The sequence below is a fragment of the Ictalurus furcatus genome, chromosome 4 (genome assembly GCF_023375685.1).
Source record: "Ictalurus furcatus strain D&B chromosome 4, Billie_1.0, whole genome shotgun sequence".
In the NCBI taxonomy this organism is placed as follows: Eukaryota; Metazoa; Chordata; class Actinopteri; order Siluriformes; family Ictaluridae; genus Ictalurus; species Ictalurus furcatus.
Window position 1 is genome coordinate 31,088,245 of NC_071258.1, and position 17,681 is coordinate 31,105,925.

The 17,681-nt window shown below is 37.3% G+C and overlaps 2 protein-coding genes across 2 annotated transcripts; both read right to left on the bottom strand.

Moving 5' to 3' along the window:
- Positions 1–1,618: 1,618 nt before the first annotated feature.
- c5ar1 (complement C5a receptor 1) lies at positions 1,619–5,769 on the bottom strand. Its single transcript, XM_053623585.1, has 2 exons — positions 4,188–5,769; positions 1,619–3,600 (listed from the first exon to the last, which is right to left on the bottom strand). Exon 2 carries the CDS (start codon positions 3,593–3,595, stop codon positions 2,549–2,551), a length of 1,047 nt encoding a protein of 348 aa, XP_053479560.1. The 5' UTR covers positions 3,596–3,600; positions 4,188–5,769; the 3' UTR covers positions 1,619–2,548.
- A 3,456-nt stretch (positions 5,770–9,225) lies between these two features.
- On the bottom strand, positions 9,226–10,743 carry lbhl (LBH regulator of WNT signaling pathway, like). Its single transcript, XM_053622356.1, has one exon. It carries the CDS (start codon positions 10,729–10,731, stop codon positions 10,174–10,176), a length of 558 nt encoding a protein of 185 aa, XP_053478331.1. The 5' UTR covers positions 10,732–10,743; the 3' UTR covers positions 9,226–10,173.
- Positions 10,744–17,681: the final 6,938 nt, after the last annotated feature.

Genomic DNA, 17,681 nt, shown 5'->3' on the forward strand with positions numbered 1-17,681 from the left:
CCGTGCTTTTTAGCCACACCTCCAAGCTCAGTGGAAGTTCACAGTGATTTTTCTGGACGTTTATTTTTTTTGCAAAAGTTGCGATGGCATAAATATTAACTCCACATTGTTGGGAAACCCTTCAACTAGTTGTGGTGCAATCAGTTGCCATTAGAAGTCCTAATTATTTGAATGGAGTTCACCTGTGTGCGATTAAAGTGTCATGTGATCTCAGTATAAATACACCTGTTCCAGGAAGGCTCCATTGTTTTGTTTTGTTTTGTTTTGTTTTGTTAGGGAACATATCTAAACAAACAGCATCACGAAGAACAAGGAGCTATCAAAACAAGTCCGGGACAGACTTCTGGAAAAGTTCTAATCTGGATTTATCCCAAAACTTTAAACATCCTGCAGATCACCATTAAATCCAGTGATAAAAAAATGGACACTACCTAGTAGAGGCTGGCCACCAAAAGTCAGTGAGCAGCTAAAGAGGGAGGGGATTAGTCAGAGACGCGACCGAACCAATGCAATCATATAATTATATATTTTTACATTTTAAATAATTTTGCAACCTACGTATAGCGATATTTTCACCTGACTATTATGGGCTGTTTGTTGTTGATTCATGGCATATATTTAAGTTAAATACTTTAAGTGGGAATATATATATTCCCACTTAAGTGCATTTCAGTTCCAGGTTGTCCATCCATCCATCTTCTATACCGCATATCCTTCCTTCAGGGTCACGGGGAAACCTGGAGCCTATCCCAGGAAGCATGGGGCACAAGGCCGGGTACACCCTGGACAGGGTGCCAATCCATCGCAAGGCACACTCACATACACATTCACACACTACGGACACTTTAGACACGCCAATCAGCCTACCATGCATGTCTTTAGCCACTTTAATAGCTGGATATATGACATGCATATAAAGACTCTCTTTTAGCCCTTATATTGATATTTGTCTATGTTAATTATTGAAATATTGTCATATCATGAATTGTTTAATTTCAGTAGTTTTACTAGTAAAAAAAAAAAAAGATATTTGTACAAAGAAAGGTGTAGTTATAACTGCGCATATGGAAGATTTGCACAAAAGAACATATATATTCACAAGATGAACAGAAATGCTGACAAAGAATATTTCCTTCCACATTTCCATCCACAAGTTTCGGATTCATATAACATTCAGATGTGGATGTGATACTGAAGTAACAAGTTGCTTAACAAGCACAAAGAAAGAGATATTTTCTTTTTCAAAAGATGTTTCGTTAGCTGTTAAGTAGTTCACATGTTATAAGCTCAAGAACAAAAAGCCAGGTCCATAACTGATAACTGAATTTGATGTTAATTTACATTTGCCCTGCTCGTCCAGGGAACTTATTTTGTATTTTGAACCATATTCAAATAAATGCACATCTGTTAACTGAGGTCGCACAGAGATCCTTCAGGGAATGAAATAGTATTAGCAAAAATTTGCATTTTATTCGTCCTTTAAATGTTCAAACTTTCTAATATTGATGATGATGATGATGATTGTCTTTTTGCTTTCATTACCACTGAGTGTTGAACAAACTGTAAGTTTTAGGTCACCTCTGCAGGGCACAAAACCAACTGTTGTCGGTTGAAGTGATGTCGATTTTAATGAAGCTGCAGCCCTTTTTTTTTTTTTTTTTTTAAAAATCTATAAGTGAACGTCATAATCAGTAGTACTAATTATAATATTACATCCTTTACTTATTAAGAAATGTCACTTCATATGCTGGAAGCTTTGATTAATTTAGATTTTTACATGTATATTTAGAAAACTTAGAGTATGTTTTTGGGTAGCGGTGGTCAGGGATCCAAGCAAAGTTTGTGACACTCAAAGTTTTCTCAACATCCTGTGTGCTGTGTTGTTAAGTGATATTTTATTTCTCCTGGATTTCTTAAGCAGTTAAGAAATCCAGCTCGAACCGGTCTGAGAGGTGAAGGAGTGGTTAAGGTTAAGCCCTTAGTCATACATCCCTGAATCTTCTAACTGTTGCCGAATGTGTGTAGCTGAATAAATCATACTAGTCACTGAGTAATATACTTTAAGCTGAAAGACTGAATATAAAGCGATGACGTTAAGGGGTTATTAGGTACAGTATATTAGGCAACTATGTGAGCTAAATTAGGCATATATACATTATCGACACAATAATTCGGCCTTTTTTTTTTTTCTTCATTTCTTTATGAAGACAAAATGGTCTCATAATATTATAAATTTACTGGACATTACTTATAGTAACACTCAAGCCAATGGAAACAGCCAACCAATATAAAATTATAAACATGCTGAAACAGTTACTGGAGTCAGTGTGACACACTCGAATGTAGCTCAGTTCAATGTTATTGTAGATTGCACGGCTGAAACATTTCAAACAAAGTTGGGGTCGTGATTGTTTTTGGGTTTTTTTTTTAGATATAAATAAAATCTGTGTGTGTGTGTGTGTGTGTGTGTGTGTGTGTGTGGAGTAGACCGATGTTTTTCTAGTACAGTAGCTACTAGAAACTTGTCTAGATTAAGACCTGTGTTCTCTCAGTAGTTTGTGTCAGTGGTGCTCTTGGTGTTCATTGTCATGCTGACTCCTCGACCCGGCTCTTCAGAAGCAAAGTTGAGTACACTCTTCAGTGTCTTGGTCAAGCTCTCCTTAAAGCCACGGCCCAGGCAAACATAGAGCAGTGGGTTCAGGCAGCTGTTGAAGTAGGCCAGGCAGAGAGCTAATATATAAGCCAGGTGAAGGTTTACCCTTGTTTGATCCACTGCCTTTTCAAAGACCACCATAGTAATCTCCATGATATGCAAGGGAATCCAGCACAGCAAGAAGGTGATCACTACAGCTAGGATGATACGCAAGGTCCGTGCTGACCTCTCGTTTTGCCTCTGGGATGACCTTCGGTGTGCCCTCTGGTACACTATCCAGTGGCTGTAAGAGATTATCAGGAACGGCAGCAGAAAACCAAGCAGGAAGCGTGTCATTACCATGGCCCAGGCATGAAGCAGGCTTACGTAATGGCCACGACATTGTATCTTTGTCCCATGCTGCTCTACGTTCATGTGGATGAACTGGGGAATTGTGCCAATAAGTGCCACCACCCAGACACTCAAACAGACCCAGCGAGTCAGGTTCGGTTGCCTCCAGTTCTGGCACCAAGCAGGCCAAGTCACTAGGACCCAGCGGTCCAGACTGATGACCGTTAATATCAGCACGCTGCAGTACATGAACATATACAGTAGGCTATGCAGTAGTTTGCAGGCTAACATACCGAAGGGCCAATGCATATCTTGAGCCAGTTCTACCATGAGCAGAGGCAGGGATAAACAGCACAGCAGGTCAGTCAAGGCCAAGTTCAGAAACCACTGGGCATTAACTGAACAGGGCATCCTGAATGCCGTCACCCAGACAACCAGACCGTTGCCAGGGACACCCACCAAGAAGACGATTGCATAGCAGATCAGAGAAAACCAGTGGCGCCAGCCAATCAGAGACTGATCAGTTTTGTCAAAGAGCGTGCAGTTTTTTTGGAGACATGAGATGTTGGTGTTGGTGAAATCATAGGTGTCGTTGTAATCGTAGTCACTCATTTTATCTGTGAGGAGAAGGGAAAGAGCAGGAAGCAAGCAAAATTAAGAAAAATCTCAAAAGAATTTGACCAAAATGACCATGAGATATTTTGTGATTTGTATTGATCTCATTGACAAAGTTTGGTGTGAATGTCAATCTTTTCTGTATCTTCTGAGCCCTCTCATATGAAATGGTACTAAACTAACAATTTTAAATCTACAAATGCTTTTCATCATGGTGGAGCCCTGAAGGGTATCTATTGTTCTATTAGTTCTCATGAAATGTAAATGTAGTATACTTTTACAATTTCAGGTACATAACTAGACTAGACCAGACTAGGAAAAAAACCAAATAAATAAAATGAAAATAAATAATGTTAACTTTAACATTAACAAGCATAATCTTTTCATTTTCTGCTGCCTTTACTGCACTTTACACCTCTCTGTAGCATTTTCTGGTCAAATATAAAGAAATTAAACATGAATTAGCAACGGAACATGAAAAATCTTGAGGAATCACTAGTTTAACGTAAAGTACCGTCTCTAGAAAGCAATAATAACAGTATGGTGTATACTGTCCATGAAGTGTAATACTTGGAAATAAGTTACTCACTTTTAGGTGAACCACAGAATGATGAATTGTGTGGATCGTGCGGCTTTACCACGCTCAGGCTCTTGTGTATGATCTGCTGTGAGTCACATTTGTAAATACTGAGCTAAAAAGGATGTGGCTTGTGCAATCTACGTATGTAACACTCTCCTAAGCAGAGAACTGCAGATTATGAAGGCATATTTATGATCTGTTACATACATTTGAACCCTAACCCCACTTTTAATCAGCAGACCCAATGCTTTGCAACATAAAAACATAGTTTTCTTCACATAGAAAATCCGTAGTATATGAGATATGTACAGTTCTGTGGGTAGTAATGCGCTACATTTACTTCATTACATTTACTTGAGTAACTTTTTGGAAAAAAAAAAAAAAGTACTTTAAGCACAAGTTTAACTGGCAATACGTTCATTTTAATCACAGAAATGTACTTTTACTTCACTACATTCGGTGGCATTTCTCCATTACTGTTAAATATTAACGAATATACGTATAGTGTTGTCTCCGAGTCCACCTTCGTCGAGTTGGACTCAAGTCCGAGTCCTTAATGGGCGAGTCCAAGTCGAGTCCAGAAAGTAACTAAATTGAAAAAATATTTGAAAGTGTAAACTCAACACTGAGCTGTTAAATTAATATTTTAACCTTCACAAATCAATGGCAACATAAATATAACGAAAAATACCACTATTACATCTTGCTATTGCCATTTAATATTTTTATTTCATGTAATCAGCACCTCAACTAGTTTCCTATCAAAAAATGGTTTCAAAGAAAAAAGGGATATACAGTACAGGTATATGTAGAACTTTTATTATATTACAAGTGTATGAAAAGAAAGGAACCTGTTTTGTGGTTGTATCACACTGTGTTGTGTCCTCCAGTTCGGGTTGACGTTTCCATGATTTGATGCATCTCCCCCACAGTTTTACACTCTCTCTCTCTCTCTCTCTCTCTCTCTCTCTCTCTCTCTCTCTCTCTCTCTCTCTCTCTCACTCTGGCTCTCTCTCCACACACTTTCTCTTCTGTTCTGTACCATAGTCTGTTATTTTGTTCTCTGTTGTCTTGTTTAGATGCAGATGCTGACAAGATTTTGTTGTTAACATGTTGTGAAAATAAAGACAGTCAACTGTCTTTGTTTTTTTGCGGTGTGTGTGTGAGATTTTGTGTTGAAAATGACAGGTTGTGTGTTGTTGTACACATTACAGGACTGGGATATGCTGCTTTGTCTTGAACCCAGGTTTTATACCGTATAAACAGAACAGACAGACTTTCAAGGAGAGGTGTGACTTACAGTCCTCCATGTAGTCTGAAATTCAGGATTTCCCCTTCTTTTTAATCAGATACGAAGTGACTAGTAAGTTTCTACTTGAGTAGTCTTCTCATTCACCTGATTAAATCTTGCTCAATTGGATTCAAAGACAATATGTTTAGAAGAACGGGCCAAAATCACATCTGAATACTGCGGCTCATTAATTTCGTCATACAGGAAGCGCCTTGAAGCTGTTGTTACAAACAAAGGGTTCTCTACTAAGTATTAAATACATTTCAGTTAGCGTGTTCAGTACTTTTTCCCCGTGTCATTCCACTTTATTACACATAACTTCATTTCTGGACTTTAATGTTGTGAATTCTTTATATTTCCAGATTTATGGAGTTAATACTGATATCTGGTGAAAATCCTATGTGAATAGCCTCATTTAAAATATATTTACTGAAAAAAATGTTGACACATTCAATATTTATTGTGTGTGTGTGTGTGTGTGTGTGTATGTGTGTACGTATGTGTATGTAGAGATGCTTATACAAACAATTATATATTAATATATAGACAAAATTGTCAGTCTGCTTTGTAATAATTCCTGCTTTAAGGGGTGTTTTAAAATGGTAGAAACAATCATCTGTTATTTGTTTGTTTGTTTACAATACATTATGAATGCACTGTAAAAACTATTCCTTAGCAAATAGAAGCATCACGAATATAGTCACATTGATCTAGTAAATCCTATACAATGGATTTCAATGCTAGACACTTCTGAATATATTTAGAATATTGTTAAGTATTATAAAGTATTGTAAAGTGTAAAGTTAAATTCATAGTGAATAAACTGTTTACAATTGTCGAATTATGTCTTCAGTAAGCAAAGAACAATACTTAACTCCTAATGTGTTTATCCATAATATAAAGTGTTACTAATTTCTGAAAGGAGAATTAGTGTAACGTGTATTAAAGCAGTCATGACAAATTCTCTAACAAAGTAAAGTAACCTAAACCTGGGCTTGTATTGCAAATGTGCCACTGTTAAAATTCTGTAGCTGGTAAGCATTACATGTTTTGCTGGTTGCTTACACAACATGCTTGTGAAATACCACATATTTCTCAAGTAACCACTTTCAGCAAAGCTGATGTACGGTTTTGTTTGGAAACTCTGTGGCTGAAGCTCAGCTGACAGTTGAGGTCATTTTAGGTCTAAAGAATCAAATTAAACAGGGTGTGCTCTAGTGTTTTATCCCTTTTATACCACAGAAAGTCGACAACAATTATATTTTTTTATCAACTTATAGTTACATTTAATGTTGTGGAATATGACAAGATGGTTCCTATTGTCATTTCCATTATAGCAGTTATAAACAGTCATTCCTTCACGTGTTTGTTTTTTTTTCTCTGTGAGCCACAGAAAAAAACACTCATCATGTTACTGTGAACCCGGAAAGCACATAGTCCTGAAGACTCTCCCATGGCAGACACCTTACTGACTATTTCAAAGCACTGACACTGGAGACTCTATTCAAAACTGTTGAATAAACATCCCGTGACAGGGATCAATGATATCAATGATCATATGTTTTTCTTTGTTAAATAACAACACATTTATTCTTAGTCTTAATTTAACATGGAGATGGAGCGTCCTTTATATTAAGTCCCTCTGAATGAGCTGTTACTGTAGAAACAATAATGTATTAGAATGAGCAAATTAATATGAACCTGAGATTTTAAATTGTATCCGATTCCATCAACAATAAGGTTGCGAAGGTCTTGGGAGAGCGCTTTGCTTTTACCCATCATGAGATGTTTCTTTTGTGACACCTTAGTAACGAAAAGCCTTTTTGTAGACCATCCATTTACTAACCCAGCTGATATTCATTTGCACAGATAGGGGGTATAATTACTTATGGATTTCAGCTGGTTCCTTGCCTTACCTTGCCTTGGAGAACTGCTTTTTCTTTGCATGTTCAATACTTTTTTCCTGTGTCATTCCGCTATATTAAACATAACTTTATTTATGGACTTTAATGTTTGGATTTCTTTATATGTGTGGATTTCTTGAGTTAATCCTGATGTCTGGTGAAAATTTCATGTGAATAACCTCATTGGAAATATATTTACTGAAACAAAATGTTGACGCATTCAATACTTATTTCCCCCACTGTAATTAGATCTGGAACTACCATCAGAGTTGCTTTTATAGAAGAAGAATCAGCACCTTCTGACCAATCATAATCAAGAATTCAACAGCGGAGTGATACCAGGACAATTATGCCAGGTCATCATGAAGTCTAGTAGTGACTAGAAATAGCTAGTAGAGAAGCAGCAGTGGCTTAGAGAGCTGAGCTTCAGCTATTGAGCAGTGTGCACATATAGTTCCTGACTGCAGTTTGTGGTTTGACATTTGCTGATGACAAATCCTGAAAAAGAGAAAAGAGAGTCTCAACTTTTTAAGTGTTTGGACCAAAGCAGAACTGGAATTTTGCTAGCACTTTTGTTTAAATTCATGAATGAATACTGCATGAAACAGAAATGAAATATTATGATAAACAGCATGATAAAATCATGTGAATATATTCAGTTCCACTTTTTCACATCGTTTTATGTATCATTATTGTACTAGTGGCCCATGTTTCTCAATAACCAAAGCTCAACTGTCGAAGCCAGTGCCAAAGCCAACTGTAGTGCACAACAAGATAAAGTACTGAACCCTGCGTTACACATTTTAAAACAACAACAACAACAACAACAACAAACACTTAATGGGGTGCTTAGGCACATGAAAAACTTGCGAACACAACATAATACCCCAAATACACACATTAAAAGAGCCATTATATGTTAGTGTGAATGTTTCAATATGCTGAAAGTGATTCTTTGGTGCAATTGTGCAAAGACTTATGTCTCGTTCGTAGCTGGTGTACACACTCATATTGTATGAGTGTTGGTGTGGAAAAGTGCTGAGAACAGCAGTGTCATTTTGGGGAAGAGTGTTTGCTAATCTGTCAGTTTAAGCCACTGAAGTAAAGTTTTAAACATATTTTACTGTTCACTTATATTATAAACTCCTTGTACACTTTTTGGAAACATTCCACACCTCTTGACCTCTAAGCACAGTTAAAATAATGAAACACAAACCCTACAGGAAAAACTTCAGTACTTTTTACCAAATCAGCATAATGAAGTCAGAATATCACTTCATATTGATAATATGATGCAATATAACAGACACTCTAGACACACTAGTATTGAGAGACTATATATTCATGGATTATTATTTTTGTTATGCAGAAAAGCCATAGGCTTCTAAATCCTGCAATGCACCTGGACACATCATCAATGATATTACGTGATACTCAGGTGTTTCAGGTCTGTCAAAATCATACACCCCTCACCGAGTCAACACAGACAGAGTTGATCAAGGGATGGCCAGTTCCAACAAAATGACCTGCTGGGTGGTTTCATACAACAGCACACATGCAAGTGTGTTTGATCCCGATCCTCCATGTCCACATGGTTTCCTCTAGGTTCTTTGCTTTCCTCCCAAAAACATGTGGAAGTGGATTAACGACTCTAAATTGAGTGTGAGACGTGTGTGAATGTGTGTGTGTGTGTGCATGGTGACCTGTGATGGACTGAGGTACAGTATTCCCAGCTCAAGCCCAGTGTTCCTGGGATTGACTCCAGATCCACCATGATCCTGTCCAGGATGAAGAGCTTATTGAAAATGAATGAAAGTAATAATTTTAATAAATACAAGATTAAATACTAGGCTAGTGTTTGGGATTTTAATCAAAACTTATATTTCAGTTATTCAGTTATTTCACTGACGCTAATAAGTAAGGTAAGTAAACGTGAGAAAAATCAGTGCGAGGAATGTCATGCTCCTGGGACAAACTCAAGAGGTTAAAGAGTTTTAATTTGTCAGCATTATATAAACAATTATAGATTGTGTATAATTTAAAGAAACAAAACAGCTAGTAAATAATTCCTAGCTAGCTACCATTAGCATGATTGAGCTCCCTCTTAATTGAATTCTACACTTGTGCTCTTTTTGTGACGGTTATTTTACCATACTTTTGCTACTATCTGGGACAAAAAGCAAGTTATTTATATCATATTTACTGACAATTTACTAGCTAAGTGTTTTAATGTGTCAGATAAAAAGGTCATTGAAAGAGGAACAGTCAATGCACGCTAATGTTCAAAACAATGAGAGTTGCTAAAACAGAGCAGGTTAAAAAAAGAAATTGCAACAGAACATAAATTTTACTGACATGCTAACAGACTGAATGGTGTCACTGAAGGTTTTGTAATCCTGCATTGGTTCCTAGTTCAAGAATGCAACGCTGAAGACTGAAAACAACAGTGTTCATTGTATAGTATGGTACATATTGAGTCCAGCATTCAAATATTCAAGAAAAAGTCCTTTAACTGGACCAAAGACACTCTCTTCATCGCGGACAGCACCATGGGCTGGACTGTGATACGCTTGTTCAGTTTACTGCAGGCGCATTTTCAGGAAGAAGTGTCGGGGTGTCATCTCTGAACTCATCTGATTGAAGCTCTGTTAACAGAAGTAAAGAAGAACAGAGGTCAAAAGGATATCAAACACAAGGGAGAAGAGGAGAAAATTGAATTATGAGAGTGTTTTGCAATTTTACAGTGTAACTGTGAATGTTGGATTGACCCAAGCCATCTTTTACTTTTTAATTTATTTATTTACCCAATATAATTGTAATTCTTAAAAGAATTCAGAATAATAGAAGCCCTGTCCATGCTTGGGGATAGTAGTTGAATGAAGTTATCAAACACACCCAACAGCGAGGTGCTTGACTGATTGCTTATGATGATGGACTCATCTTCATCTTCCTCCCCCCAGTCAGCAATGTTAGCTGGTGGGATGCACTGCTCTAAAAACAGGTCCTCGTCCTCAGAGTCTTCATGCTCAGGAGGCCAACGCAACTCGCCACTCTCCACTTCGCTGATGTCCGTTGGCTCCACCACGATGGAGGGCAGACGCTCCTTCCCCTGCGGCACACATCCCAAAGTTCCCTCTGGACCCAGCACCACCTCGGCTGGATCTGGAAAGATCTGCAGAGAAAAAACAGAGCGCGGAAAAAAGGGGTGGGGGGGTTGGTAGGAGAAACTGATGGTACTTGAGAAGGTCCCAAGAGACTGGTGGATTATTCTTTTTAAAATCCTAATACAGATGGATGGATGGATGGATGGATGGATGGATGGTCGGCCCTGGAAGGGCAGGACCAGAAGTGCAGCCATCTATGCACAGTGCAAAACAATTAAACTCATACAAAATCACCTTGATCTCATTAGAAATGTATAGGAAATATAATGAACCAAAGATACTTGATCAAATTCAACCCCCTCCCTTCGATTTCATTCCATTCCAGACAAATATAACCACAAAAGTGTTAAGCATTAACCTAACCTTAACCGTTATAACGTTTTTATACGTACTCAATAGAAATATTTATGAATGTAGGTGTGAGGCCATGTTGTTTAAAGTTAGCAATCTAATCAAAATGAACACTTGCAAATTGCATGTAATAGGCACGCCTCACAGCTCTACCATCTCTGGTCTGATCATGCATTAGGGTAACTGTCCATGTGGGATTCCTTCGGGTTCTCCAGTTTCTTCCCAACTGGGATAGACTTCGGATCCACCGTGACCCTGACCAGGATAAATCACTTATTGAAGATGAATAAATGAAGGTAATAGACTGATAAAAAAAAAAAAAAAAACAATATACACACTACCATATACAGTAGGACAGGGCTGCAGGGAGGGTGCTTGATTATTTGGAGGATGTCAAATAAAATTTTTGTCTAAGTCTCTAAATACGGTTGAAGACAAAAGTTTGCACACCCCCACTGACATAGGTATTAAAAAGAAACCAAAGAAAAATGTACCACTTATTTTACATTTAATTTTTTAAATATCCAAAATATTGATTTAATGTGTGTGTCTGTGTGTGTGTGTGTGTGTGTGTGTATACATATTTCCCACATCAAAACAACAATCTTTAAAATAGGTTTTGTCATGTACCTCTCGGTCTCGAGGCCTAACATCTGGTGCAGTTGTAACAAATAATGTCAGAAGGAATGAGCAGGGGCATGGAATGGATACAGGGGCAATATTACAGCTAAAGGAGATCCAAAAATAGTTGGGCGAATATAAAGAAAAACTTTGGATGCAAGAGTGAATGTATAAGTTATTATTAATTATTTATTTTATAAGAATGTTATATCACATTCAAAAAAGGGAGTTGCAAATAGTTTAACTGATATATATTTCTTCCTTATTAATATCTTCATAAACACAAATAATGTTATATTCCCACCCCATGCCCGGTGTTCCTGGGATAGACCTTGGATTCACCAAAACCTGACCGGGATAAAGCAGGTAATGAAGATGGAGGAATGAATAAGTCTTAACAAACAGTATTTGGCCATCTTTATTACCTGTAGTAACAACATAAATCCTAAAACCTTTGGTTTAAAGGTATATATTAAAAAAAAACAAAAACGTTTGCACTTTCATGGTATGTACTAGTGTTTTTCTGATCGTACCCCATGCTGTAATATTTACCTGAAAAGGCAGTCTGTCCCTTTTATTCTGAAGTGGAATTTCATACATGACCAAATCCTGGGTTCTTACGTCCTTTGCACATCTGCTTTAAATAAATAAATAAATAAATAAATAAATGGGAAAAAAAAAAAAACACATGTCAGATAACACACAGAGGTCACGTGTTCACTTATGCACAAAAGGTCTTTCACAACGAGAGAACTAATCTGCATTGCACAGTTATGACTTGTTTCCTCTCTGGCAATGTGAATACAGGATGTCGAGTCACTGCTTAAGGAAGCTGGTCCATGTTTCTCTGAATTTTACACTGTGAAACTAAACAGACAGAGCTAAACTGTCCACAGCGGATCTGCTCTATCATTGCTTTTGCATCCCGTGTGGAAAATATTCTCACCTCAGCCTCTAATTGGCTACACTGGCTATCCATCAAACTCAGCCAAGAATCAAAGCCTTCACTGGGCATAGACGATGAAGCTGATACATTAATCTGTCTGCAGTCCCAGTTGACCTGAGTATAATCTTTCTGTCCATGTGCCTGTTCTGTGCAGGATTATTCTGCTTCGATTACTCATTCAGGGCTTGAGCATATCAGAATGGATTACACTCTCCCACAGTCTTGTTTTTAATTTCTTTTTATTTAGCAGAGCTGGACTACAGTTCATTTCCTCTGAGAGACCAGTTACATAAAATCTGATGCTTAGAGATGAGTTCCAGATAAGCAACAACAGTTTTTGAGGTAATGTCTCTAGCTCTGTAGCTAGTCTCTGGTCTGATGAGCTGCCTTTAGCTAAATCATGTACGTAAATGAACGTATGTACAGTAATGGAATAAGAAGATCTGCTACAGAAGCTGAACTGGTTCATGTTTAGAAAACTGGAGACACTGAACTACCAGTTTTTTCACTGGTTAATTGTTTCTGCTGCAATATATCTTCCACGTTCTGGAAGGAATGCAAACCAGGATTTTGTTCTATCTTTTTTTTCCCCTCCAATTTTCTCATGCTAATTCCCAACAACACCTACACCAGCTGAGGGTGAAGGCTAGCACATGCTCCCTCCGAGATATGGGAAGTAATTTGCTACCCATGCTGCATCAGTGGGCAGTGTAACACACGAAGTGGAAACTCTTTCTGAGCTCTTCCTCATACAGGAGCTCTCATATATGCTAGCATCACTGTGATTGACAGAGGAGAGATGGATGCCATCCAGGGGAGGACTTAGCATTAGGCAAAGTTCGGCAGTTTCCCCGAGCTACCGAGAACCAAAACGCTGCATAAACTTATGGTTAAGAAAGTTTTGTTTTTACTTTTGGCTATTTAATTATGTTTTTCTAAAAATCCATGTGCTAAAATGCCACCGGAATACTTAATTTATGAGTGTTTATTATCATGAGCCATTATGAGCCATTCAGATGTGGATTCATGTTCAGTGCTAAATAAATACGTATAAATGTTACCACTGTTTAGACAAAAGAAGAATATTTTAATAAGCTGCTGTCCTACTGTACCTTACAGTGACTTATTGTTAGCTCATGGTTTGTGGTCATGGTGAAATAGACTTATTTATTAATATAGGCCTAATATCAAGATTAATTTCATAATATTAATATTAGAAAACAAAATACATTATTATTATTAGCAGTAGTAGTAGTAGTAGTAGTAGTAGTAATGGTGTATTTGTAGCGGGTAAAAGGATTAGATGTGGATTCGTGTTAATGTTAATAAAGTTTCAGTCCTGATTGAGGAGTTGTACAGCTGAGTGCTGCAGCTCTCCTACACTGCACCCAGATGATGCCCCCTGACTAACTAACATACTGTCTTGATTATTTTATATTCTTTGTCACCCTGCTTTTCTGTTTCTGTTTATCTATTTTACAAATATGACTTGATAAACTGTTCAGTGAAATTTCAAATAAATATACGTAAATAGCATTTAAGTTTCTGTATTGTGTTATATTTTTATGCTAGTAAGTGGTGTTAAAAATTGGTCTAACCATCTCTGAGCCGGTGTGTTATGATGTTATGATGTGGCGTGTTGTGGGCCGGGTGTGGTGGTCCGCTCAGGGCCAGAAAGTCCAGGGCCACTTTTTGGTCCCAGTTCACCCCTGATTATTGCTATTAATGCTAAATAACATGTTCCATTTTGTGATTCCTTTTACCTGACCACTTTCAAGATGAACCTGTACCTCAAATGGCAATTTTGTGAATCATATTTCATATTAATTTCCTAAAATATGTATGTCAGCCACCTAACTAGTACCACATACACCCCCAATCTGCTGAAGTTTCCTGTGACCTTTTCACATCCCACAGAAATTTTCAAAATCTGCCACTTAACCACAGCATAAGTGCAAACGTTCTTTTTTTTCTTCTTTTTTTTTTTTATCACTGAACGATCATGAAGTGTGAAGTTGTTAAAATCAACATAAGCAGAATATTCCAGTGAATTGATGTTATCATTTTACGTGGGTATGGTGCTTATACTCAGAGTAACATTAACCCCAATGTTGAGAAATCCAGCTTACAAGTGGAAAAGGATGGGGACCGTTCACTAGAAACTGTGATGTATTTTAGGCGATCAATATGAAGTGTTCCTTGTATTAAATGCATTACTGAAAATTATATTAATAAGGATTGTTATTAATAGCACAAGTCAGCTTTCTGTTTTCTCTCTTTCTCCTAACACTTACATTATTATTATTATTATTATTATTATTATTATTACTAGTCAGTTGAGAACTTTTATCACTATTGGCTTTGTTCATGGTGAAATCTTGCATTTACATTATCTTATACTGTATACTTTTGGACAAAACTGCCTGACTGCATGATTTTAAAGGCATTATATTCAAACTGATTAAAATTTGGAACGGCAGAAGAGATCAGAGTCTAATGTCAAGTGGTCCAGACCAAACAAACCAGGTTAATGGACCAATAACCCATCAACAACAACCCTTAAATGTGTTCATTTATCTGTAATTTCCTGAAAAGGTAAATTCTGAACACACAAATGGACTAAAGATACCGAAGAAAACAAATTATCCAAATTCTGGTTTTACCATATAGTGTCTTAAGTGTCTTAAGTATTCACCCCTTGAACTTTTCTCATTTTGTACAGTCATATTCAGGAACTGAATTGGCATTTTATGTTATTTAAGCTTGCTGAAGCGAATTGCATATGATTAGCAATATTTTGCCGGTTATGGACCTGTCTGGATTGCTCTATTTTTCCTCGTATTTTATCAATTCAATTACATTTCACAAAACAGAAGTAAGATCCTGAGGTCCGATTACTGTCTGTGCAGAGTTTCTCCACGTGTTCACATGGGTTTCCTCTGGGTTCTTCCTATTTCTGTCCAAAGACATTTGCTGTGGTAAATCATGCTTAGTGTGTGAATGCATGTGCACTGGGATTGGGATTTCTCCCACCTTGGGAGTGTGATGTGCTGAAAATTAGTTCAATGATAAAGAAATATAAGAAATAAGCTTGTAGAAGACAGATGGGAGAATTACAGCTGAGTCATCAAACACAAACTCCCGAGGCTTTCCTGTTTTTCTTCCTGTGTTAAGAAAAGCCTCTAAAAGTGTGAAAGATGAACTGCATAATAATTAGCTAAGCAGATGCAGAATATTCGAGTGCATTGGTACTGCAGTTCTAACATTTTAACACAGTCCGATCAGTCGTTGTTTGATTGTGATCGATTTCCACCATGTTTGGCTCTGTTAAGAGCTCTGTGCTTGTTCTGTCTCAATTGTTTACACGTTCCACTGAAGGACTTCAGCTTCGTCTAACAGCAGCTTCTGTAGTACGCTCATTTAATTTAATTCGCATTTCATTTATCATAATGAGAATATCAATATAGTAACTTTGACCTTGAAAACAAGTCATCGCTTCCACAAAGCCTCATCCACACGGCAGTCTTTCTACTCTCTTCTCGTGAGGTAAATCCAGCAGCCGATATGCATACAGTTTACTAACTGAATCTATTTCTGTGTGTTTCACTATATGGTACATAATCAACATGATATTCACTTCATGAAGAAAGCACTCTTGGCTAGTAAATAAAAACGGTAAATCTTGGCTGGTAAATCAAAACATCGTCTGATGGTTTTACAGCCAGGTTTGTTAAACTGGCATCTTATTTATCTAATATGATATCTACACCTTTTTTGGTGGAAAAAATATTCTTTTTTTTTTTTTTAATATAATTGAGGTGTGAAAGTGTGTTATAGACGGATAAATATCAGACTAAAACGGACTTTTTGTCATTTTTGACCAGAATTCAGCCTCAGTGACATCTAATGTGTTTTCACAGACCACCATATAAAAGACAAGACAAGGAAGAAGGTCTTGATGTGCACTCCTGGGCAAAATTATTATTATTTTTTTTAAATGGGCCAAGCCAAAAATGGTAAAATGATCAAGATTTTAATGGTCTTAATAAATTATTGCTCAGGAAATTAGCAAGAATTAAACAAACGCACCCCGGAGACGTCCCGTGCCACCGTTTGCTCGTTTAAGTTTGGTGCAGTGAACCGTTTTGGGGAAAAGCTAGAAAGAGGGAAATTCACTTATATAGTCTTCGTATGACTTAAGATATTTTTGGAAAATGTTGTACACCCGGACACGTGGTAGTTTGACTTTTACACCAAATATTTGAATCATTATCATGCATTTACGTCTGCGTACAAGATCTTTTCCCCAAACAGTTCACGGGAGGTAAAAGTACACAAATAAATGGTGGCACAGGAGTGCATTTGTTTCATTCTTGCGAATTTCCTGATCAATGATTTGTTGTTAAGACTATTAAAATCTGAATATTTGCCATTTTGGGATTGGTCGCTTTTTTGCCCAGGAGTGTAGGACAGTATTTGGTCCTCTGCCAGTTCTCATTCACCAGCCAGCTCTCCCCTGTCATATAAAAGATACCTACCAGAAAGGGTGAAGGCTAACACATGCTTCCTCTTAGGCATGAGAAGGAAAATACTGTCTATCATCCTTCTCATACGTGAGCTTACAGACGCACACTAATGGCAAGTGTCACTGTGATTGACAGGAGAGAGAGAGAGAGAGAGAGAGAGAGAGAGAGAGCATGCCGTTTCTCATACCCAGACAGCACAGCCAATTTTGTTCCCATGGCTTCCGGGTGCAGATAGCTGTGGCATCATCGACCCCATTTTTAACATTTTATTTGAACATACTCTACATAATTTTAATGTAACTGGAAAATGTGTTGGAGGATGGGTTGCAGGCAAGGAAAACTAGTTCAGCCTTCCATTCAATGATCCCAGGTTATTATCCCAGATAATATAAGATTATTCATCTTTTTCTGGATATTTTCACTCATTTATTTACACGATTTCTAAAAAGAAGCTCAATTATGTACCGAGCTTAAAATGAGCACAAAATGTGTTGATGGACTTAATAATACTAGATCGGTTTCATCAATAATCTCACAATGACGAATAATAGATTAGGTCAGCTATATTTAAGATTTCGTACTGGATTGTTTTGGTGTTGTTGCAGAATATAGATTTTGTTTGTATGTCACGTGTATCACATGACTCTCTGACATCAGAGCTGGATTTAATCCTGCCTTGTCCTCCTGCTGTTACTGCCTA

Bases quoted from the DNA above. Each gene is read 5' to 3' on its own strand.
- lbhl (XM_053622356.1), bottom strand. From the start codon at position 10,731: ATGGCTGCACTTCTGGTCCTGCCCTTCCAGGGCCGACCATCCATCCAT.
- c5ar1 (XM_053623585.1), bottom strand. From the start codon at position 3,595: ATGAGTGACTACGATTACAACGACACCTATGATTTCACCAACACCAAC.